The following is a 25207-nucleotide window of genomic DNA, read 5'->3' on the forward strand; positions in this document are numbered from 1 at the left end:
GGAGCTGCAGGTGGCGCTGCCTCCACACCCTGACCTCAACTTGCACTTAGACAAAGAGAAGAACAAAAAACATTTTACATAGGGGCAAGATAATTAGAGATTACTGTTACTGTTATTGGTTGTTCTAACAGTATCAGTGGAAGCAGTAGTGGTACTGAAGAGAAAAGAAAAGTCACATTTCAAGTAAGATTCTCGGGGTTAGTTGAAAATGTTTTTGCTACCAAATGTTGACTTTCTGGTAAACATTACAAATTTCAGACACATCAAAGGCAATCAAAAAGATCTGCTCAAGCTGATTGTCCTCTAAACAGATGTTCTCCATGCAGCAGACATTATGAATTCGGTGAAAGTTGTGTAAGATGATCATAAGTCAGTACCACCACTGAGGACATCAAATTTATATTGTCAACATAGCGAAGTGTGTATCTTCAGGCCCCCCAATATTCTTTCAACGTCAGATTTTTCTTCTTTTTTTCAGCGTGATGAGATGAGAGAAAGCATCAGTGCACAGTTTGTTTCTGTAGATTTCAGCACTTTCTCAGTTTGTCATCCTTCATGATACTGAGATCAGGGTTGTGGCCAAACTCTGAAACTTTGAAAGGAAACTCAGTGAAGTGACTGCAGTATCTGTATGGTAGCTTTTATAAAAGCTGTTTGATTTCTCTAGATAATAACACGGCGCGTCAATGCTACCTTTATCAAGGATCAAAGATTTCTTTATCTATCACATTTTTTACATTTAGCAGTGATCATGTAACCATCAAGCAAACTTATATAAACAGACAATATATTAAAAAACCCCACTGAGATTTAAAAGTCTGGAATAAAATAACAACATCAAAAATAATGCAAGTTATTTAAAAGATCAGTTAGTTTATACCAAACACATTTAAAATATTTGAATAAATAAACCTTTATTTTCTAAACATTATAGCTTCATGATTGCTACATACTTTGACAACACACCCTGTTAGCCGAGTGTGTATGTTAGCATTTTTATAGAAGGAAAGGAAACAGGTTGTTTGAATTGCAGCACACACTATGTGATTGTTCATGAAAATAACTGCTTTTAAAAGAATAATTTGAATGTGTCGTCTTCTTTTTTCTGGTAATTTTCCATATTAGCAATTTAGCATGTGCTAAAATAAAAACAATCCATTACTGGAGTGTAATAGGGGAGCTTTGTACTGGTGTGCTGCTGCACAGGTGATGTTGAGTCTGTAGTTTATATGGGTGGTGTGGGTCAAAAAATGTCCATGTGATTCCCAGGATCATAGGTCTCCCAGGAGAAAGCTGGATTGCAACAAGATGATTGCAGCTTCACCTGTCAGTGGTTTTAATACAGCTGATTGGTGTATTTTGCAGTGGACTTTTTAATGCAATCAGCCAACTCACACTCACTATGGGAATGTACAGCGCTTATACTGGCTTTGACCTCATTACTCCCAACATCAGAACACTATGCTCAGCACAGCACAACACTGCAGGGAGTGGGGAGTGACAGCAGTAATTTGCATGATTGCATTAGATGTTTGCTGAAGTGACAGTATCATATGTAGATGAAGAACCTGCTCAAGTCGACTGCCTGAACTGGTTTGCAGGCTTTGCTTTATTCCGTAGGCTGCCTTCCCAAATCATTTTCACAGGAGGCTCAAAGATGTGAAAGTTGAAGTATAACAGTGACTTAAAAGGAGTTTTTCTGCTTATTCTCATTTTCTGTCACACATATACTGCCTCACTAGGGATGTTCATTTTAGGCATGGCCAAAGTTTCAAAGAATGAGGTCAGTGGAAGTGCAAATAAACCCGATGAGCCAGAAGATTCCGTTACAGACAGTTTTTTTCTATTATTTTCTCCCCATGATGTCACAGAGAACATATATCCTTATATGGTCATCTCAAACAAAAAGTCCCACCCACCTGCAGTTCATATGTCTTCTCAAAGAGGAGATGCCAGCCTGAAGAAAGCTGGCCAAAAGAGTGAGAGAAGTCCAAATAATCTTATCTTAAACAGTGAATGACACAAAGATGCTCACGCTAGAAGAGGTGAAGGTTAAAAAATTAAACTGGAGCAGAAAAGATCCACTTCAGATCAAAGACATGTGAGCTTTAATGATTCTGATGCAACAAAAACATGTTAACTACTCTAAGCTGAATTTGGTTGATCATAAATAAGCATCGACACAGAAATGTGTTTCATAGTGAAATATTTAAAACTAAATACAAATTATAAACTTCTGCAGTGACCAAATCACTCCTTAATTGTGTGTCTCACAAACATACACACACAAACAGCTATCCAGAGTGTGTCTGTGTGTATGTGAGTCCTGCCTCAGTCAGTTTCTCTGTAGCGTGTTGCTGAAGGAAAAAAATGTGAATCTTTCCGATCTTGTCAAGTTTCTGCTGTCAAACCAACTTTTCAGACAAATCTGACATTTCCTCAACTTTCCTCCAGTCAGTGGAGCGTTACTGCGAGTGTGTGTGAGTGTGTGTTGTTGAATGCTTGGCTGAACACACAGCACAGAGTTTACAGTATGTCAGGCTGTGGGGCTTTTACCCAGAATTCTCTGGAGAGTCCATCTAGGGTCACTCTGTGTATATGTATGGCTGTCAGACTGAGGATCAGGAGTGGATTTTGGTCAGAATCAGCTCATACTACAAACTTTTAGCTCTGTTGGTTCACAATTTCGTCAAAAAAGGTTCCTGCTGAAGCAGTTTAACCTCCTAGTGAGTCTCCACAGGAATGTTAGTCTGGAGACTTTAGAGACTCGTCTAAATATTAATTAAAGGAAATAGCAGTGAGGAGTCCAACTGAGCTCAATACAAGATGTTAATTTACCTTTTTAGGGGATAAAATTGGGTTTTTCAGAGTTCTTTATGAAATTTCACTTCTTAATTTTGACAGTTTGTCATGATTCGGCTGTGTGGCAGGCAGGAATTTGACCCAAACGCAAACTAAACTAAATGTAAATAAGGAACAAAATACAAAACACACGGAAACTAAGGATACTGGGCCAACATGGCCCAGGACCATGACACAGTTGACAAAACAAGAAAGTTAACATCCTCGTTAGGGAGTTGCCTAAGGCCTCTCAGTCTCCCTCCACATGTATTCTTGTATAAATATTTTAACTCTGTCGTATTTCCACAAGAACCTGGAAATAATCAGTAAAAATCTTAAGATTCGGGAACATTTAAAAACAAAAGAAGCTGTCATGTACAGTCAACGAGAAATATTTACTGTATTTAAACTGAGCCAAATCAATGGCCGTGATAACCTTTACATCTTTGTACTAAAGGACAGATTTATATCTTTGTATTAATGCTTCAGGTGATACTTGATTGACTCATCAGAGACCTGTTCTACTAAATCAGCCTGCAGCTATAACTGTGTTAATGTTAGAAATATGAAATGTGATCAAAAACTTCTGAGAATAAGCTAAAAATCCAAACCTTTCTCACATTAAAATATGGCTGATATCTCATTCATGATCATTTCCCCATTACATCTGGACTGTTTTCAGCACAGCTGCTGCTTTTAAATTTCTCACTGGAAGTTCTCTTACTTCCTTTGTCCCTGTGCCTCTATGATCGGTGCTGGGTCTCCTCCAGTGATCCTTCAGCTTAATTTTCAATTTTCAAGAAGTGGACAAAGTTGCAGGGAATCAAACATAGAAAGGGTACCAGGTGGTAAGCAAAGATTGCGACGCACTGCTTTCAGGTTTAGAAACTGTGGACTCCTCAACTGAGAACTGCTAAAAAACTGCTTGGTCTTGCGGCTGGGTCACACATTGTGTAAATAGCACTGCAACCTCCTTACGACTAGGAAAGATTTGGAGACTGATTGCAAAAAGCTGCAAGGGAGGCCCGTTGTGTCCGAACAGCTTTGCATATAATTAGTGTGTAATTTCTAACCAAAGGCAGATTGCGAACACGTTTCACTCAGTCTGCGTCAGTCTACTGATGAATGACTTGACTCAGCTGTTTGCCTTCTGAGTATATTCGTACATAGAAGCAAGGTGTTATTTTGCAGTTAAATTGCCACCTTTCAGCAACTACATGACTCTTCTTCTTTCTAGAGGAATTTCTGCTTCAGATATGTGAGGTTCTGTCTAGAATATAAATACTTACTATGGCAAGTACTCTGTGTATGGAGAAGACTTGCAACAGATGGAAGCAGATTTGTAATTTTTATAGATTTATCAAATTGTACATGAATGCCAGTACATAATGCAATAAAACTGACTTGACAATAGTAACTCACTGCAAGTGGTTGCAGTCTTATTTTTGTCATACCATGATCCCCAACAGCTGGTTTTGCTAGTGAGACTGTGGCATTAGCAAGAGACCCAGCACTGAATTACTACTGGATATCCTAACCAAGAAATCCCAGTTGATTCTATCTCATAAGTTTGTGGTTATGGTGAAAGTTGTGAACATATGAGTTAAGTAGTTGAAAAAGGAATTCAAGGGAGCAACCTATCAGCTCCCCGTGGTCTGGACATGTCTGAGAAAATGACCTTGAAGGATTGACTGTCCACATTAGAGTAAGGCTTGTTTGTTTCATGTGCCTGAAACTCACACCTCAAATGTCTGATTAAGTTCAATTCTGATATCAGAAGCAAAAGTGTCAGAAGTTTAATAGTTATTCCTAACAAAAGAGTCCTTTTTATAGCAAATAATGGCTTAACTGAAATTTCTAAAGCAGACAGACAAAAGAATCAGAAGATCAAGCTTTGCTCTCTGGGAAAGAGAAAAAGCACGTTCGCCACAGATACAGATTTTAATAAATAGAGAAAAATTCACAAAGACTTCATTCAGCTTGTATTCTAGAATTGTAGTTCAGAAATGCCAGCAGACCACAAGTGGATGATGGAAAAAAGCTTTTCTTGTCTAAGTGACCAAGATCCTTACATTCTTACTTTTTGGTGGTAACAAAAGTAAGAATGTAAGCAGATGGATACAAGAGAGAGAATCATACTCATTCTAGTAAATCCCTGAACATTTTACTTTTCTATTTAAGTTCTTAACTGTGCCATCCATGAATGGCAGCATAGTGGTGGAATAATTGGCACCAAAACCTCATAGAAAAAAGTTCCTGCGTTCATATCCGCTGGCTGGTTGGGGCCTGTCTGCAGGTTCTCCTAGTATCTGCAGCACTTGGTCCTGCTGCTTACTCCCACAGTCCAAAGATGATTGGAGTTGATTGGTTAATCCATATAGAGCGGTTTTATGTGGAGTGGCTCTATGTGTGAATGTGAACAGTCTTGTGTTAGCCCTGTGATATTCTGATAAAATGTCCATTGTGTACCTCTGCTATTGTGCTATGGCAGCTAGGATAGGCGCCAGCACCCCAACCTCCACCTTCATCCCCCCACAACGGTGGCCCTAGCTGGAACTAAGTTAGCAGCAGCACATGTAGCATGAAAAGACTGAAACCCACACAGTTGTTATTACATTAATACCCTGAGATTAGGTTTCAGTTAGATGTCTGTGATTGGTTTATCTGAAAAAATTGATTATTATTTCAATGAAGTTCCCCCCCAAAGACAGCTATTGTACCAATATGTCACTGAAGAAAACAATGCCTTCTGTGTTTTCATGCAATCCCAGACTCTTTAGATCATCCCTCTGCTGGGATCACACCATCTGTTGTAGTTGTCTTTGTTTCAAAAGATACTTCTTTATGAGTCAGATGGCTCCCTGATGACACTGCGTGATAGAAGCGAAACAACAGTGCTTAAAGCTTTTGCACAGTTCTCTATATATTATGAATGGCAGAGCCTCCTCGTGGTGTCTCTATTTCTGTTTTTTTAACCTTTCTTTTAGTCAACTTTAGCAACGTTTGGCCCTTGTCAGAGCAGCTGGGTTTCAGGCACAATTCAAAATTGCTTTTAAACCTTAAATCTGGAGGTCTGTAATGGAAAATCACAGCAGTTCCTTTTTTGGCCGTAACAAGTATAAAAGTTCTCCTTCAAACTGAAATACAAAAGACCATGTAGAACGACTCAGTTAATTAAAATAATTTACATATCAGACCTCGTCTCAAACTTAGCTCTTGACTGTTGTTGCCAGGGGAAAATATCCTTCGGGGCCTTCGATGCAGCGGTTTAATTGAATTTTGTTTTTGACATCGTGACATCATACAGTTTGGAGTTATTTCAGGAACGTTTTGATGTGTGAAGTACTGCTGACCGTGACCTTTTCTTTACAAAGAAGCTCCGATTTTAAAACTTTCCACCATTTTGAATTTAGACACACACTGACTTAAATTCATTTCCTGGTGACAAAACTCAACCCTCACCCTACCCGTACACTAGATCCTCACTATTAAATGCAGATATCACTCATTGTCAGTGTTGGGTAAGTTACTTTAAAATAGTAACTTAGTTACATTACTAGTTACTTCTCTCAAAAGTAACTCAGTTACTTCAAGTTACTCGTTACTTTCAAAGTAACTAGTTACTAGGGAAAGTAACTTTGGTTTTACTCAGAATTCTCTTGTTAGTGTGTTGCTTCCATAACTTTGCCAGTCTTCTAGCTTGCTTACTTGCCACAAGTGCACTGTGCCACCTACCAATAGAAAGGAAAAGATAATGTGCATATTTCCACGAGAGAGGTTTACAGCTGTGGCTCCAGCAAACATCAGCTGATATTAGAAATTAATATTAAATAAATTCTAACAATAGCTGATCAAGCTTAAACGCGCTACTGTTGTTTAGCACGACATCGGTTGGTTTCCTCTTTCGGAGCAAAGTGAGCGATAAACAAACAAGAGAGAAAAGCCGATCAGCTGATCATTGATCAGTTTTCATGATTGAAGCAGAAACGGGAGAGGGAGGGGGAGAGGATGAGAGAAGAAGAGGCAGCTGTGCAGCGTAAAGACACAGAATAACTCCAGCTTTGTGCCTTTTCCATTGTAGCTGAATTACGGGACAAACTGTTCCTTTTCACCTCAATAAGAAACGCGTAATATTTTCTCTGAATACCAGACCGGACGGTTGGCAACTCTAATAACTTATGAACAAAATAAAGTTCAACATCATTAACTTCATAGCACCACCCAGCTCTATAGAAACTCCGTCATGCTAGCTAGCATGCAGTACGGAAAAAGTCAGAATAACGAAAATAAACTCCACCTAAACTTGGTTTATATCTGACCCAGATAGACTGCAGGTCATAACTTCTTACCTGAAGTTCAGTTCACACTTGGACCGGCGGCCGCCTCGGGTCTCTTTTCCTTCTGCGTCCCTTTTCCTTCATCCACCTGCTGGCCTCCACCACTTGCTAATGTTATTGAATCTGTGGAAGCTCCGCGATAGCCACCACACGAAGTAACGAGTAACGACCCTATCTAAATCCCAGTAACGACTAACGCGTTCCTGATTTTGGCATAATAACTAGTTACCGTGCTCGTTACCACAATAATAACGTAGTTACTATAACGCATTACTTAATAACGTGTTAGTCCCAACACTGCTCATTGTGTCAACAGAAATATGTCCCCACAGCTTCTGTACAAATACAATCTCACACACATTTTTTCCCCATTGCCATTGTATTATATTTAAGTTTTATTCACAAAGACAACTTTAATCAATCATCCAGAAGGTAAAAAGACAAATGTTAGTTATGGTTTTATTGATTTATTGAAAAACCTTTATCTGATCATTTACTTGTTTAGCTTTGATTCTTTCTTCCAGTCACAAGCTGCTGTTAACTGTACGTTAGAAAAAAGTACTAACAGCACTAACAGCAGGCAGTTGAACAATTTAACATATATTCATGTTTTTCTTTGGTGGACACAAAGACAAGTAGGACTGTAGATCTTTAATTTCACATCATTAATTTAGAAGTGTTCTGTAGCACATTTTAAATAACCTCAGTTGGCCAAAGTGCTCTACAGCTACAAAATGTCAATTATACATAAGAGTCACTAAATCAACAGTAAATATACACTTAAAAGTCAGTCATGAAATAGAACAAAGCATTTGCATAATAAAAGCCTAAAAACTGACGGATATAATTATGCAGTCTTGTTGTGTTTAAACTAGTGGATCTGTGTTACAATGTAGTTATTAATGAGCCACCATGACCAAAAGTCCTGCATTGATTGAACTAATCTGATCAACATTCATCACCAGGTTGGGTTTTGCTCATTAGGAATCCTCCTCACCTCGTAGGACAGTTGTGATGAATAACAAAACAATAAACTGGATTCAGGTTACATAATTGAAGACATGAAACTATGAGGACACAGGACCCTCCCTGGTCCAATCAGAGTGGGACTGTTTAGCAGTCTGATATTATCCTGATGCAGAGCTTCAGGAGATGTTACAATGATGGTGATTTGGAGGGAAGGATGCACAGAACCTGATGAATGACAGCAAACTGATAATTATGCTTTTCGCTTTGTTTCTGAGGGTCTAATCATCCTGTTACCACGATGACTCCACACAAAACTCAACGATTGGAGATGAGTAACAACACCGGCGAGTGTCAGGCAGTGGGTGTCTGGGAACACCTGGTATAAAGAATCAGGCTGGATGAACAATTTCTTATAATGTGTATGATGGTTTCCACTCACTCCAAATACATGCTTGTTAGGTTGTTTGGTGATTCTGCATCGACTGTGTGAATGCGATTGTGTATGATTGTCTCTGTCACTCTGTGTCACCTGCCCTGTGAGAGACTGTCCAGTTCAGTGGGAAATCCTCCCGCGTCCTGCTCCCAAATGAATAAAACTAAATAGGCTTTTAAATAATCTTTACCAGTGAAAAACAGAGGGACAGTACCTGTTTTATATGAATATCCTCTTTACAGATAAGTTTACATCTATAGAAAATGTAAGTACATATAATCCTCGCTCTAAACTCAATTCCACACACTTTTTTTTACTCTTGGATCTGTGTGATATCATAGGGAGGGGATATGTTCACATTTCATGTTAGGAAGAAAAACGCCCTGTCCACAAAACAAAACTCTTTTTCATGAGGGACAGCCAACAAGCAGAAAGTTAGCTTTAAAGAAGGAGCCGCTTTAAGAGCTTGTTTCATATAGGATGAATTGTGGGCCTGCGCAGACGCCCAGTATTAGATAAATGAGATTTTTTAAACTGTGAATCACGCAGAGCTACTCTAGCAGAGCCCAACAGGATAAACAGGATAGGTCCTTTCTATTAATATTCTCTATATGCAAGTGACCAACTCCTCATACATACACACATATATCAAGTGTATTTTTGGTATAAACCCTAACAGCTGTTAGTTTTCAGAACACACACACAGAACAGTGCAGCATGGCATTGCATGTTTTGTTGCCGACCAAATAGAGACATTTTGCCCTCCGTGTGATTGCTCTTTTTACCCAGAGGGCATTTAAACACATGCGTGCACACACACACCTACAGACACACACACTGGCACACAGTCAGTGTGATTGCAGCTCTCACCCAGAGGACATAAACAAACAATCACAGATTGAATTCAGGGAGTGTTTACCCACCTGGTCCTGTGTGTGTGTGTGTGTGTGTGTGTGTGTGTGTGTGTGTGTGTGTGTGTGTGTGTGTGTGTGTGTGGAGGTCACAGGGCGGATGAGCTATTCTGTATGCCGTGTTCACACTGCAGCTCAGCATATAGAAAGAGAGGAGAAGCCCACTGAATTAATTCCAGGTTCACTTGAACATTTTGTTGTTCTTCAAAGCTTTTTCATACATCGATCGCACAAATTGCTCAGCAGCACAAACAGTCAAAGTACAGCTCCAAATACAATAACACCAACTGTACCCATAAATTAAATGGACCATGTCCTGAATCAGCAGGACTGGAGTTTCTAAATACCTGCTCTGGTTTACAGAGCCAGAGAAGATACAGGAGGTTTGTAAGAGGAAGTGATCATCATCTAAAGTGAAAGAATCGAATACGGCATTAGTTTAGCCAGATGACGAAGCCAAGCTCAGCTATAATCCCAGAAGATCAGCTGATATCAACAGCAACAGATACTGCCAAGTATAAATGACTGCAGATGGAAATATTGGTCTTCTGTGAGCTGTAGTGGTCCTGACTGAACTACAATTTTAGCACTAGTTTGTTTTTTGCATCTCCTCATTCACCTCATTCACTGTCTGCCTCACTGACAGGATGTGGACAGACAAGGGATGATCAGTCATGTCATGGTTCTCAGCAGCCCAAAGCGAAGCTTTAAATGCTGCCAGCAAGGGGTCCACTGAGTGGTCGAGTTCATGAGGGCTTGAAATAGTTTGGATAGGAATTGGGACTTTGCCACTGTGAATCTCACCTGACTTTTCATCTTTCATCTTTCCATCAAGTTTGTTAACCACTTGTTCATTTCAGGCTTGTGGAGGGCTGAAGCCTGTCTCAGCAGTGAGAGACAGGGGACAGGTTGTCAGTCCATCTCAGGGCCAACACAGAGACACAGACAACAATTCCCTCTCACATTTACATCACACTTTTTAAACTCTTTACCCCTTGAAAGCTGACTAGGAGTAACCCTCAAGGCTTTTTTCTCAATCTAGTAGTTTCTGTCATATTTCATATTTTTCTAGAGCATGTGACTGGGTGCATGTCAGACATTAGTGAGGGTGGTCTCTGTCTAAGCAACTGCTTTTCTAAAAACCTGGAAACTATTTTAATGGTTGTCATCAAACAGTTGATGTATACTCAGGTGTCAAAACTCGGACAAAATGGACAAGATGTGCAAAATGTGTCTAACAAAATGTTAGATGGTGACCAGATGGAAGAATCTCTGATGGAAGAGGAACCAGATGGAAGAGTCTCAAAGCAAGAAGGTTCTGGTTGGTTGGGAATTGTATGTCTGAAGTGTGCATGTACTTCCTGACCTTGTGTGTTTCTTCCTACAGTCCAAAGGCATACTTGTTAGCTTAACAGATGATTCTAAATTGATGTGGGTGACAGTGTTTGGTTGTCAGTCTCTTTGTCTTGGCTCTATAATGGGCCAGTATCCTCTTTAGAGTGCACCTCACCTGTTTCCCTGTGTCAGGTGGGGCAGGCTCTTTGGGGGTCTTATGTTTCACAAGCAGTAAAGAAGATGGATAATATAGGACGCACTTGCATTAGTGTGATTTCATATAAACCTCTATTTCTTAAAAAAAAAAAAAAAACTTGATTAGCATAAAGTTTAAAAAGATGAGTACAGAGTGTTGAAACTTCCCTGCAAGGTCTCTAAATGGATGATGTAGATTAAAATATTTTGTTTTTTAAAAAAAAAACTTTTTCAGTTTATTCTCTTTGCAGTTCTGCTGGTTTTCTGTTACTCAAAATGTGTTGTGGTTATTGTGTTTCCTCTTTGGTGGTGATGCTCATCCATCCACTTTCATTTTCATCCAAGTTGCCAGTGTAGCTGGACTCTCAGCAGCCCCAGTGTTAAGCAGAGTACTCCCTCGACTTGGATTGCCAGATGGGGCAGCTTGAATCAAGGGTTTGGCAGTAAATGGCGGTTTTCAGAATATCCTGCCTGGTGTGAAGAGTCCCAACCGGTTTTAAACACTTTCCTGGTTCATCAGGGAACTTAATAAGTTTTGAAGCCTGTGTTGCACATAGAAGAATTTACGTGAAGTACGAGACACCAGAGCAGGGTTGGCATGTCTTTGGTTATCTTCATTAAATTTCTACAAGATGTGTGCGCCCCCACTGTGATTATCAGGGCTGTCTGATTATTATCTGTATTATTATCAGCGTTATCTTCAGCTTTCTGCGGGCCTCCGTGTATTTTTCCTGGTGTCCTCTGAGGGAAAATTAAAAGAGACGGAAGCGCTCTGCCTTTTTGAAGGTGGTGAATGAGGCCGTGCCTTCGCTCACCCTGCTGCTTTACAATGTCATCTACCTCTGAATATAAAGCAGCTGCAGGAGGGATTTCTGTTCCCGACATTTTCTGCTCCAGACTAGGATAAAATAGAATGAAATCATCCAGTGTTTCAATACAGCTGGAGGCCAATTCACCTCTAAAGAAAATACTTCTGATATGAGCTTAATTGTTCCATGGATCCCATTTAGTTCATTCAGTGACATTTAAGCCATGAAGCTCAATAAATGAATGGACACAGCACACTTTAATTGAGAGACATGATTTCTACCAAATATATTCAATGTACATCTGACATTAATACATGAGATGGTTTGTATTTAAGACTTTCTTTAACTGCGCAAATATGTAAAGAAAGGCAGCAGAAAATCAGGAAACTGTGTTATGGAGGTTTATGGGTCTCAGTACTTAAAATGTATTTAATAATAAGGTTGACATGGTTGTACAATTGCTTGAGTATATACTGCTGGTTTGATTTGTGAGGCAGTTCTTTCTAATGATTATGATTTTTGACATTTTTTGTAACTTTACACACTGCTTCTATAAGACTTGAGTCTGTTAAATAATGAACACGTAGTAGAAAATTGCTGGAAAGTGCCACAAGATGGTAAGTCCTCTCTATACTCTACACACAACTGCACAAATATGTCAGCAGATACTGGTATTTATATTGCCAAACTCTTTACAGTTTAATAGAGTCTTAGTTTTATAGGATTTCATGAGATTTTGTCCTTTTTAGTGGGAGATATTTGTTACTCCAAGTGTAGGAGTTTAACTATATCTGGATCTTATTTATGAAAAGTGAGAAGGTGGAGCGTGAGATGAACTGGCAGTTTTATGCAGTATCCATAGCAATGCTGGTGTTATAGCGGGCTATTTTGGGGAAGAATGAGCTGAGCAAGAAGGTTTTTGATTCACCAGTCGTTGTACATTCGCTCACCTATAGTCATGCACTCTGGTTGGTGACAGAAAGAATAAAGTTGTGAATACAAATGGCGAGAATGAGTTTTCTCTCTCGGGAGGCTGAGGTCAGTCTTGGAGATACGCTACCTCCTTTGCATTGAAAAGAGCCAGACGAGGTGGCTGGTGCAACTGATCAAGCCTCCTGGGTGTCTATTCTTGGAGATTCTATGGCTATGAAAATTGGAAGCAGAGCACAGAGCAAATGTACGGCTTGCCACAAGGATTCTGTACGTATATGGTTCAAAATGCCTTGGCATCCCTTAGGAGTGCCTGGAAAACATGGCTGTGGCAAAGGATGTTTGATACATGCGTGTTTATTCTCCTACCACCTGGATGGATGGATGGCTGTTTTAGAGGCATGTTTTCAGCACATACATAATGAAGAATGGGAATATTCAGTCTAAAAGCACACTGATGACAGTGTGCATCGATAAAACAAGAAAACATGAACTACTGTTTCAAACTGACACATTTTGTTAGATGTCATGAGAACTGGGTGTCCGACTATGGCCGAGCAGTTGAGAAGTGAGACTGGGGTTGTGCCTGTCTTTTTTCACCTTTGTGCTCCATTAATTTATCATCAAGACTTTCATTTTTAAAGTTCGACTGTAGCTTTTAAAGGCAACTGAGGGAGAACAGAGGAAAGATTTCTTTTGTTCGAGATTGCCACGATTTACTAGAACTTAGGTCACTCTGGTGACACACTGATGGAGATCCAGCTAGTGTGAATGAGACACAAGTGCAAGTTGTCAAAACGATATTTCCATGCAGCCAAAAGCAGTGCAGATGTTCATGAGATAATAATACTGAACATGAGGGAGTGTTTTAGATTTTTACAGGCAGAGTCAAGGAACATTATGATGTGCCTATTTAATAGCTTCAAATTTTTGGATACAGAAATTCTATCCATATGTTTTCTTTTCAGACGATGTGTCCATGTCAGTTCAGACAGTGTCTGCCATTGGTTGGTGAGCAAAACTGCAAAACTGTGTTCAGGTTCACTGCAGTGTCACTGGTGTCGTACCACATGTGAGTTCATCTGTCCACCCGAGTGACTGTGAAATCTGACCTTGGTTCCTTAGATTGTGCATTTGGATGAGCCTTAGTACCTTCAGTAGGACTTGATTGCATTTAAAGTTACGTTGAAAGTGGTATATTTAGTGAAAGAGCCTAAAATGAACAAAAGGAGCTGTTAAGGAGGAAGAGGAGCACTGCTCTCCAGATGGAGAGTCGGTATGCTAGCAGTATTGTCCTCCTTCACGGTTTCCCTCTTTTTGTTCCCATGGGAGTTGTTGCAACATGAATTTAACTTCTGAACTGTTTCCATGGAGACCTCACATCCAACTGTGTCCTGTCAAAGTGGCTAATTAGTTAATGAAGCACGTGGCGATGCCCGACCAGAGAGAGTGAGAGAGAGCGAGAAAGAGTGTGTATGGAGGAATCTGGCCGACTCTCACATATATTCAGTTTGTCCCTATCCCCAGCCCCCTCCATCCTTCTGCCTCTCCTCTCTTCCCCCTCCTCCCTCTCTTTCCTCTCATAATCAGTTCTGCTGTAATCAATTAGCTGGATGAGGAGCAGCAGAGGGAACAGGTGCAGCTAAATGTTAATGAATTCCTCTGTGGCCATCCTCACAGTAACACTGGCTGAATATTTAAACTGCTTGTTGGCCCAATGACTTCACCGCAGCTGAAGCAGGGATCCACACACCATTGCTCTGTGTCTTTTTAAATATGTGTTAATACGGCAACATGTGAATGTGTGTTCACATGTTGGCATATGACAATCCATTTAGTTACCTTTTTTTTTTAAAGGGTGACAACAAAAGATGTTGGTTCTAGATTGGCTGAATAACGAACCAAAGACCCAAATACACAACACTATGAGAACTATTCAAAACTTTAACTTCAAGGACTGGTGACACACATGTGTCTGGTCATTTTAGGTGAGTGGAAAGCAACACGCACAGTCTTTAAAAAAGACCAAAAGTACTTATACTGGAAACTGGAAAGAATAATTAACTGGTCAGATGCAACACTGAGGTAAAACTGATTAAGACTCCAATTTTTACAAAATGAACATAAACTCAAAACAGAGCGTCCAGCATGTATTAAAAATGTCACATCACAAATCACATTTAATTCAATAATGTTTAAAAAGCACTTTGAGGTATGACTTCATGAACAACATGCACGAACCCTGTGCAGCACCACGGCCCAAGCCTGTTGGGTCCTAACGGAAAAGTTACATAACTCACTAAAGCTTCGCAGTGTTATTGAAGCACCTGGGCTCTGTAGTGTGGTCATCTAATCACATTATTTTATTGCCACCTAATTCAGCCAGTGTCTCAGTTAATACCCTTCTACACATCTAAATAAAAACTTCTCATATTAGGCATGCTATATCTACAATCTCTTTTGCAACACATGTCAGCCATTCACCAGAGTTTGTTGTTGTTGTACGACATCTGCAATGTAGTACACACCAAAGTGTAGGGATGTTTCCACTTCTTCATGAAGTTTCATGAAATTCAGCCAGGCACGTTTTGCATGATCAAGCTCATAATCAACAAATTCCAGTCTAACAATAAAGAGAAATAACATAAATACGTAACTAGAAGAAGATATAGTCTGGGGTTAGTACAGAATCTTTAGATTTCTAGATGTTTTAGACCCCTTAGTTTAAAGTTTTTCACTTTATTGTATGGTAGTTTTAATATTCAATGCATATAACTGAGGTTTGATCACATCTTGTATGCTTAATAAACTAAATGAACAAAGCAAAAACATGTTTTAATTTGGGATATTTTACATACGCATTTGTACTGAGGATAAATTATCTTTATAACTTTATACGCAAGCTAACCTTGCTAAACTACTAAGCAGTATATTTGCTGTGTCTGATCTCTACAGTAGGGGAATTTAATTAAAAGTCACATGACCTATAATTCTGACTGAGGGTAATGATGTCAAAAACAAGCCACGGGGGATTATTTTATCCAATACACATCATTTCCTCCTTCCGTAAAATTTCTAAATATCCTCCAGTTTATCAGTTTAAGTTGGGATTTCTGTTATTATCAGTTACACCCACATGTATCAGGTGAACGTCTGAAAGAGATTCATATGATGAGAGAAAAAAGCAACGGAGACACAGAGAGGATTTTTCTATTCTAATTCATTAATCTTCATTCATTAATGTTCAGCCCACCTGACACACACACACACATTTTGGGTCACACTGAGTATATCAGCAGGCTGGTTGATGGCAGCTGCCTCACAGAGCAGAGCACACTGGGGGCCAGGCAAACATCTGTTGTGTGTGAGCACGCGTGTGTGTGTCTGTTTGTGTGTGTCAGAGGTGGGTTGTTAACATGCAAATAAAGCAATTAAAATTCATGCGACACACACCCAAACACACAGATACACACTCACACACGTGCAAATTGAAATAGAAACACAACAGAAGCCAGATGAGCTTCTCTGTTGATTGCTGATCAGATTTGCATGCAGACCGTTTTCACACTCTCCTGCGATGAACACCAATACTTCCAGAAATTATGCTGTATTTATGTGTTTGTGATATATTTTGACAGCATGCAGTTGAAGTTCCACCCTCGGGATTATTTAATATTTTATTTGCCCATACATACAGAATAGAAAACACTTTGTAATTCCCAAATCCATGGAGCATATCACAACCATGATATCAATGTAAAGATCATACTGTCACGTCAACCTTGGTATGCCTCTAGATAATTAATACTCCATGTGAGCTGGTGAGGGTTGAAGCTGAAAAAATGAGTCTTTAATGTTCTTTTTTAAATTCAGATTTTAAAAGTTAATTTGGACATGGACTATTAAACTGAAAGCCACATTATCGCTCTGATAATAGGTCTATAATTTTGGAACAAAATTTTATGTTGGTGGTTGGAAATGATTCTGAATTATTACCCAAAATTAAGAGATTTTAAATCTACATTAAATGACCCAAACTGCCCATAAAACCTGTAAATCAAACCACATAGAGACAAAAATACCACACCAGAAGCGAGCAAGAAAGACACAGAAAGTGCGATGTAAAAATAATTACAAACACATAATTTGGACTACACATTAACCCAAATCATTCAAAAAGAGTTGTAAAATGTCCAGAAACAGGTGAAAAAAGAGACAAACAGCAACTACCAATGAGCCCAACATGCTCACAAAGTGATGAATAGGGATTATAAAGAAATCTAAAAAGATACAGTGGGATGCAGGAGAATTTTAAAGAAACAGATAAAATACATACTACAAAATATATAACTATACTACCCAAATAACTGGAACAAATTCTGATGGGCCTTAGGATTCTAGATGCATTGCCAGGTTTTTGTAGCTCCATGGATTAGGGGAGTGGCTCACTTAGCATCAGTCACCAAAGCAATCAGTGTGTCTTGCGCTGTCTTGCCTCCTGCTCTTGTGGAGTTGTTTGGACTTGTTTGATTTATGTCATTTTCTTCTGTGTGATCTCCATATTTTGTCCTTCGAAATGAGTCAGGGTCATGACAATGGAAAACAACTGCAAAGGTGCACAAAGTTGCTTCAAAAAGACTCACAATGACCTCAAAGAAGTTCAAGACACAACAGAGAGAGACCCATAAAGAGAACCAATTAGATTCAGTTCAGTTTTATTTATAAAGCACCAAGGTGCTTTATATTGTAAGGTAAAGACCCTACGATAATAGAGAGAAACCATCAATGACCAGAAAAAAATCAAACGAATATTTTTGAATAAGTATTTGTCCACAGTGGGAAGAAAAAACTCTCTCTTTTAACAGGACGAAACCTTTGGTATAACCAGGGTCAGGACAACCACGCAAGACATTTGCAGGACAATAAGAATCGAAGTGAAACTGTATGAAGGACTATGAACTCTATGAACCTCATCACCAGTCAGATGATGTTTGGCACCTTTGTTTACTGTTTTCTATTTCTTTTTTCTAGAGCATCAAAGTATCCTGGCAGCCTCCTCCACGCAGTGCCCAGAATGGGATCATCACAGCTTACAAGATCAAATACAGGAAGACGGGCCGGCGTGGAGACCAGGAAGCCATCGAACCCAACAACTTCTGGTACCTGTTCACTGGTAAGTCTCTTCAAACTGGCATGTGATTTGATTTAGTCTGGAAAAGAGAAATGGTTAAAGATGTATCTGCTGTTGGCTTTATAAAACATCACTCAAGCAGGAGCATTTGTTGGGAAATTTAGCACAGAAGAAAGAGAAATATCTTGTTTTTTTTCATGCACACAGTACTTGTTAGTAGGATCAATTCAGTCTCATCAGGGGGCTGTTATCTCTCAGAGACTACAATATATCACCAGACTCATCCTTTTGTATTTGCCCTCATTTTCTCTCCCAAATAAATATTTTAAAGCTGCACTCTTTGTTCTTACAATGACTCTGTTTGTTTGGCCCAAACTACACAAAAACTGCTGTACAAATCTGCAAGACTGCAGCCAGATATATATATATATATATATATATATGGGGATTTAATGAAAGCACAGAAGATTGTTTTCACTGAACGTGATGGGAGTCTGACAGTCGGCATGCGTAAATCTTCAAATAGAGACAAAGAAGACGTAAATCCTAAAGATATGTGTGTGTGCTTTAATATGTCTGTGGAACTGTCAATTTATTTCTTTACTTTGGTGAAAAACAGCTGCAAGTCTGGGTCTGTGTGTGTGATTGTGTGTCTGCATTCAAACTGCCACCAGCTATTATTTCAATTTGAGGTTTGCAGGATTTGAATGAAACTGATCTTCCTTTTCATTATTTTCCACTGATGGTTATCTTCATCTGTCTGTCTGCATCAGAATTCATTGCCCAGTGGCAGCTCTGCTTTTGTGTGTGTGCGTGTTTGGAATCTGATCCGCCTGCTGCAAGCCCGGCCGTCAGCAGTAATCACTCCTTTTTATTGTCTGATAATAAAAGACAAATTTAAATTAATAAAATTATTTCTTGAATAAAAAAAAAAAAACTCAGCTTCTCAGAGGAGGTGAAAAGAACGGCACATTAAACAAACATACTTAACGCTAACATTAAAACTTAAATTTACTCCATTTATGTAATGACACGTATTACCTAAGCCCCAAATCCAACCATGCACTTTCTTAACTGCTTATCCCACATAGTGGAACAAGCAGTGGGAATTTCAAGGTAAAAAAAATGTGTTTCCTTTTTTGAATGAGAATGATTAAATATTCTTCAGAGTACTGTCTTCTCAAATGTCTGCATAGTTGTGGTACGCATGACATGCTAGGTTTACTTGGCCATGTGTGTACTGGGCATCATTGTCACAGTTATTTAACACTTCTGAACTCTGCTCCTTAATAGACTGTAACACTCTGAGTGTTCTGATATCAGGCTAGATGGCTTAAGTGGTCCAATCATACAATCTGACAGCAGCACAGATTTAATCACTCTGGTTTCTGGTAGCTTTTATTTGTTGTACTTTTTTGTAGCCTTGCTCAATTCCTCCCCTCTGCGGCAGTAACGGTAACACCAGCTCCCACTTTAGTTAATTAGCGTGGGCTACAAAAATGAGAAGGTAAGGCTCCTTTTGAAGCTGAGAGACTCGGCAGACCCGGCTATTTAAGCTGCCAATCTCAAAACTCACACAGAGCGCAAGTGGAGTGCAACTCAAATGTTAGACAAGGCCTTAAATTGCCTGAAGCACTAGGAAATTGTTGGTCTTATGCAATCCAACACTGTCGGCCTAGGGTGGGTTACAGTGCCAAAAAGACGATCCAAAGGCTACCAGAAAGGAGAGGAAAGAGCTTGCTATCTTTATAGTAACTAAGGTGGATGGAGGGAAAGCGCACAATTATGGTGTGAGCCAACAACCTCACGGTAAATGGTCCACTTGGGAGTCCATCACTAACAGGACCATTACTGACACTGATATTTGGAAGATCTCCCAAGCAAGTCTACAACCTGGCCAGTCTGCCAGTAGCAACACTCGACGCTGGAAAGAGCAGAACTAGCTGGTTAGCAGCAACTGAATTTTAAAAATAAGGGTGAGGGCACTGTCCAGTCGTAAATTGAAATGTTGGCTCAAATGAATGAAAAAGCTCTCGAATCATAAAATAAACTTGGGTAGTGGCCAGTTAAGCTAGAAAGCCTATATAAGACTTAAGGTCTGTCAGAGAGGTCCATTAGAAATGTTGTGGAAAAAGGCACCAAGACCACAAGTGCAGTGCAGAGGAGCCTTTCAGCATTTTGAATTAGCGTAGGTGAAGACTAGTACACAGCTCCCTGCTACAGTTACCTGTGCTGACATTCAATTGCAAACTTTAAACTTTTATAAAAATCCAAATATTGGAGTTATTCAATTTAAACAACAATCACCACACAGTATATGACAGTGAGCCTCAAGTGGCCATTTGAGGAATTGTATTTTTTGTATTTCATTTTTCAGTCCTGGAGTGGCACTGGGTCCATATATGACCATTAATGACTGTGACACCCTGTTGATTGTGAATCGGTTATAAGCAGCAAACCCGTGTTTTTACAGCCGTACAACAGGAAAACGATGATGGCATAATGACATGCTTTCACTCTCTTTTTCTCTTTCCAGGTCTAGAGAAGGGCAGTCAGTACAGTTTCCAGGTAGCAGCAATGACAGCAAATGGTACAGGCCCGGCCAGCGATTGGTACACTGCTGAGACGCCAGAGAATGACCTGGATGGTAAAAACAGAGAGTGATAGAGCGTGTGTGTGTGTTTTTGTGTGCATGTGTGTGTGACAGCGGTGATCTGTATAACAGGATGTAAATACCTCCACTGCCCTAACACTCGCATAAATATTTAACCAGTTAAAGAAGGGTGTCGGGTGGATTGATGGAAGTTTTAGCTCAAGGAGGGGGATGTGAGAGGAGATGGAATAAAGCGGAAAGAAAAGGAAAAGCAGTCGTCCATGTGTAGGAAAACAGAAAGATTTGCTTCATTTAAGCTTAAATACTAATGAATGAGCAGTACATGAACAACGTAAAGAATTTGCACATTTGCATATGAGGGTAGATAAAAAATGTCATTTGAGAGTTTTTTTTTAATTTGTCCAAATAAAAAACATCTCTTTCTCCCTCTGCTTTCTTCTGAATTATGTAACAGTCACCGAGCCTTCCATTTGGACTGCTATCTAGCATTCAAAACAACCATAATGTAGTACTGAACAAATTTGTTTGTCAGCAGCTACTCTATAACACCCTCAGCAAAGACATAAGTGGAGGATTTAGTGCTTTAAAGTTAGTCTGTTCTCCTCATTTCCTGTTCTATATTCTTATTCATGGACTAAAGTACTAGAACAGCTTTGTATGACCCCTGTTATCTTATACTGGGTCTTGGTGCATCCCCTCAGGTTATCAACTATCTGAGACACATTTCAGCCCCAGAATGTATATTTTGATGGGACATAAGTATAAAAGGTACTCTTTAAAGATAAACTGATAACTCAGTTATAATGGTTACTGTATATTCATAAGCATTAAAACTGTCTTCATATCTGCCTACAGCTACGTTATCGAGAGTTACAAAGCCATTACGAGGCTACAGACAGAAGCAAAAACAATCAGCAGAAACAAACTGGCTAGCAGCTCTGGGGATTTTCGACCCTATAACTCTTAGCAGAATAATTTAAAAAACGATAACCAGCTCAGCACCAGGATGTTCTGGTCAGCAGGATGCTGCAGAGATAAAAACAACAAACACATCCATGCTAACTGTGTTCCCGGGCCGGGACAGAGGGAGACACAAATCTTATTTCGATGGATTATCACTCAATAAAGTGATATGAAGCATCTCCCCCCGAGGACCGAGAGTGCTCTAATCTCATCTAATCTGTTCCCGAGGAATAATACTAAGTGTCAGGTCTTTTTAGGGGTAACAGGGTTAGCATTTGTTACCCACAGCTGCTCTAAGTACCTGCTTCTGTGAGCACTAACAGGGTTAGCTTTAAGACTATTGGCGGTGGTAGAGGTCAGTGATGTACCGATGTCCCCAAACCACAGTGCTGTCATCGTCTTTGTGTCTGACATTTTATTGTTGGTTTGTTTGCAGAGAGTCAGGTGCCTGACCAGCCGAGCTCCCTGCACGTCAGGCCGCTTCCCAACAGCATCATCATGTCCTGGACTCCACCGCTCAGCCCTAACATCCTGGTCAGGGGTTACATTATTGGCTATGGAGTAGGCAGTCCCTACGCTGAGACGGTCAGAGTGGACAGCAAGCAGAGATACTACTCCATTGAAAACCTAGGTATGAAAGTGGCTGGAGTGACTTCACCTATAGTTTGCAAAGAAAATGGATACCATTTTCATCCAGGACACATTCAGCCTACATTACCCGCCAGCTAGTGCCAACAAAAGGAGACAAAATAGACCTTCCAACTGAGAGCTGTACTTTCAAAGTCTGATTTACTGCAAGCAGTGGACAGGTTTAATATTTGAGGCCAAAACAGGTCACCATTTCTTATGGATCGACATAATTTTTCCTGCATTTTCATTACAGCTCAATGTACTGAAACAAAACGGTAACATATGCTGATAAATCATGAATATTCAAAAAGCGTATAATTGTTACTAACCAAAACAGAAGCACAAACATCTTTGGCAGTCTGCACCTCAAAGCAGGACTGCAGAGGTGATTGAGAGGTCCATTTCACTGCCTCAGATTAGTAAGGGGTGGGCTAGCAGATTGGACTGTCTATAGCTCTCTGTGCTGGGTACTCAACTGTTTTCTCCTGTTTTTGGTTAGACAGGGAGCTCACCACTCCCACTGTACTTAGTGAGTCAATCAGACTCACTAAGTTCCTAACTCCTGTATCCAGATGGATGAGTGATATAAAACTTCATCCCTGTGCAGTTGTTATGAAGGCTGAAATTATCCATAGAGACCAAAACTGTTATCAGTAAAAGGCTGTATACATGTTAATTTCTGCTGTAAAGTTGGACATTTTAACATTGGAGTCTGTGTTTATCAAAACGAGCCAGAAGATAACCACCACCAAGGAGATGGTTGTTTTTTTTTTTTTTATTTCATCCTGAGAGGCTGCTTGGCTTATTTTTACTGTAGAGGCACTCTTGTGACACAAGTTGCTCATTTTTATAGGCTATTCACCCTTTTACTAAAGTCAAAGTTTGTTAAAATTCAACCTTGCTTCCAAAGAGAACATCTTAGAGTATGAGATTATCTACATCCAGTGGGAACCGTCTTAATGTAATGGCTCTTATTTGACTGTGATTTTACATACACATACACAAAAAGCCCATTAGGACAAAGTATCACAGTTTGGGGGAAAAGTTTTGGATATTTAGATACTGAGACTGTGTAAAACAACTAATGTGGACAGAATTTTACTTATTTCAGCAAAGTGTTCATCCTTTAGGAGCTAGGTGCCTTACTGTGAATTTAGGATATTCTGGATCTACTTAGTGTCTGGCTAAAGGGCAAACTGGCAGAGCTGTAGGACACCTGATGCAACACCAGGCCTCATAGCCAGAAACACCTGCAGTCATAAGCAGAATATTAATCACCAATAGTTTCCATCACTGTCAGAACCTTTTTTCATTTCTTGTCCTTCCTCTTATCAGCGCCAAAATAATTCATCATGTCATGGCATTTCCAGCATGCTTATCAACAGCACCTACTTAATAAGTTCATCCTTCATAAATCCAGCTGCTCCTGCTGACAGCGTGCCAATATTGACACACAGCGTTTGCCTCTTCCATTAATTCATTATGAAGATGAAATCCCCCCATTTAATTACGATCAATAATTTAAAAGAATTTAATAAGAAAGCTGCTTGAGGTGGAAATCTAATTGTGAAAGGTCGAAAAAGAGAAAACATCCTCCCCAGTGAGTGCAACAACCAATTTGCATGCCAAAGAAGACAATAACAAATAGGGTGCAATTTTATATGTGGCTGAGAATTCCCATCTCAGGTCTCATAATGGAGGAGTGATGGAAAAAATAAAATCGGGCCGTTGTGTTGCATGCACACATGGGAGTGAGTGCACATATGTACACGGTATTTATAATTCATAGCGATCATTAATTCATGCGTCTGGGGAGCGGAGCCGCCGTGTTTGCCTAACTGCTGCGAAGGTTTGGCGCAACATGGTGAGAACATGCAGCATCATCACGCGTGACCGGCTGTGGCAGGATGAGCCGCTGCATGATGATGACTACAGATGTCTGCGGCAAGGGTGTGGCTAAGCGGGTGGCTGTGACTTGGCCACTAACCCCGCCAAAATTATTTGTCACATCAGTGGAACTGTGGGCAGAAAATATGTGGGAAAAATAGAACAAAATAATCAAAAAAATGCAATTATATGTAGTGGAAGCTCTGACAGCTAGTTATGACTTCAAAACAATAAAGTTCTAAAAACTGAATCCCCCTCATATTCCTCATGGTGGTTTGGTCCACTGCCTACAATTCTGTAAGTCCTTTGAAAATTTACAACAAAGGATGTGTGAGACGATTTTCTTTACTTCTGCTACTCAGCTCAATAAAACATAATTTAGTTAGAGCTACTGTTGTCACTGGGAGATTGATATTTACGCCAGCAGCAATTTATATTTGGCAGCAGGACTCTCTACTGAGAGCTCTCCAGCCTTTCATGTGCATATGTGGAACGTTGGAGAGCAAGCATGACAAGCAAAACCCACAAAATAAAACAGGTCAGGGATCAATCATCACAAAAAACATGATAAAGTGGGTTACCAATTGGCTTGCAGATGCACCGCTGCACCGTTGACTTTGTGGCCCAAATAGAAAGGAATGTTTGACCTACATGACCAACTTGGCCTTGATTGTTGCTTCTTTAGTTCAGCCACACCTGCCTTATATGGACCAGATGAGGCATTTGGACCACGTCTGTCCCACAAACTCTTTGCTTAAACTAGTTAAAGCCAGTTTATGACATTTAAACCACATGTGAACAGTAGGACACTTCTGACTGCGCATCTAAGGTATTCTAGGTTAGGCCCACCTCATTACTGAATCTTGTGCTTTTGAGTTATACCAACTGATAACATGGCAGTCCCCCTCTAACACCTCATTTTTAAAAATCCTGTAACATTGGCAGATTTCAAGTCCTGCATCTTCTTGAAAAAGTGCAGCTTTCTGTGTTTACTGTCAAACTACAGAAAAGTTACAGTCACTGAGCAGGGTTTAGCTAAAGACTTGTGTTCATGTCAAGTCACTTTGGTCAAACTAGTCTTGACCTTTCCCTGCTTACTTTTAATGATGCTTCCTTTAAGTAGACCCTGCTGAAACACATAGAAGACAGCAAGCAATCAGTTGCATCTTAACATGATAATGTACTGTGGCAGATGCCATTTAAAATGACTCGCTCTCTCTCC

The 25207-nt window shown here is 39.8% G+C and overlaps 1 protein-coding gene across 1 annotated transcript in view; it reads left to right on the forward strand.

Annotated features, from left to right (window-relative positions):
- dcc (DCC netrin 1 receptor) overlaps nucleotides 1–25207 on the forward strand; it is a 375235-nt gene that overhangs the window by 254246 nt on the left and 95782 nt on the right. The window contains exons 13-15 of the mRNA XM_086300044.1: nucleotides 17792–17933; nucleotides 20428–20538; nucleotides 21905–22099. Of these exons, the coding sequence (XP_086156170.1) occupies nucleotides 17792–17933; nucleotides 20428–20538; nucleotides 21905–22099 (448 nt within the window). The remainder of the gene's footprint in view (nucleotides 1–17791; nucleotides 17934–20427; nucleotides 20539–21904; nucleotides 22100–25207) is intronic.

The sequence above is a fragment of the Aulonocara sp. 'chitande type north' Nkhata Bay genome, linkage group LG7, assembly GCF_057382095.1.
Source record: "Aulonocara sp. 'chitande type north' Nkhata Bay isolate Kocher_YH1m ecotype deep benthic linkage group LG7, A_spYH_male_GT1.1, whole genome shotgun sequence".
Lineage (NCBI taxonomy): Eukaryota > Metazoa > Chordata > Actinopteri > Cichliformes > Cichlidae > Aulonocara > Aulonocara sp. 'chitande type north' Nkhata Bay.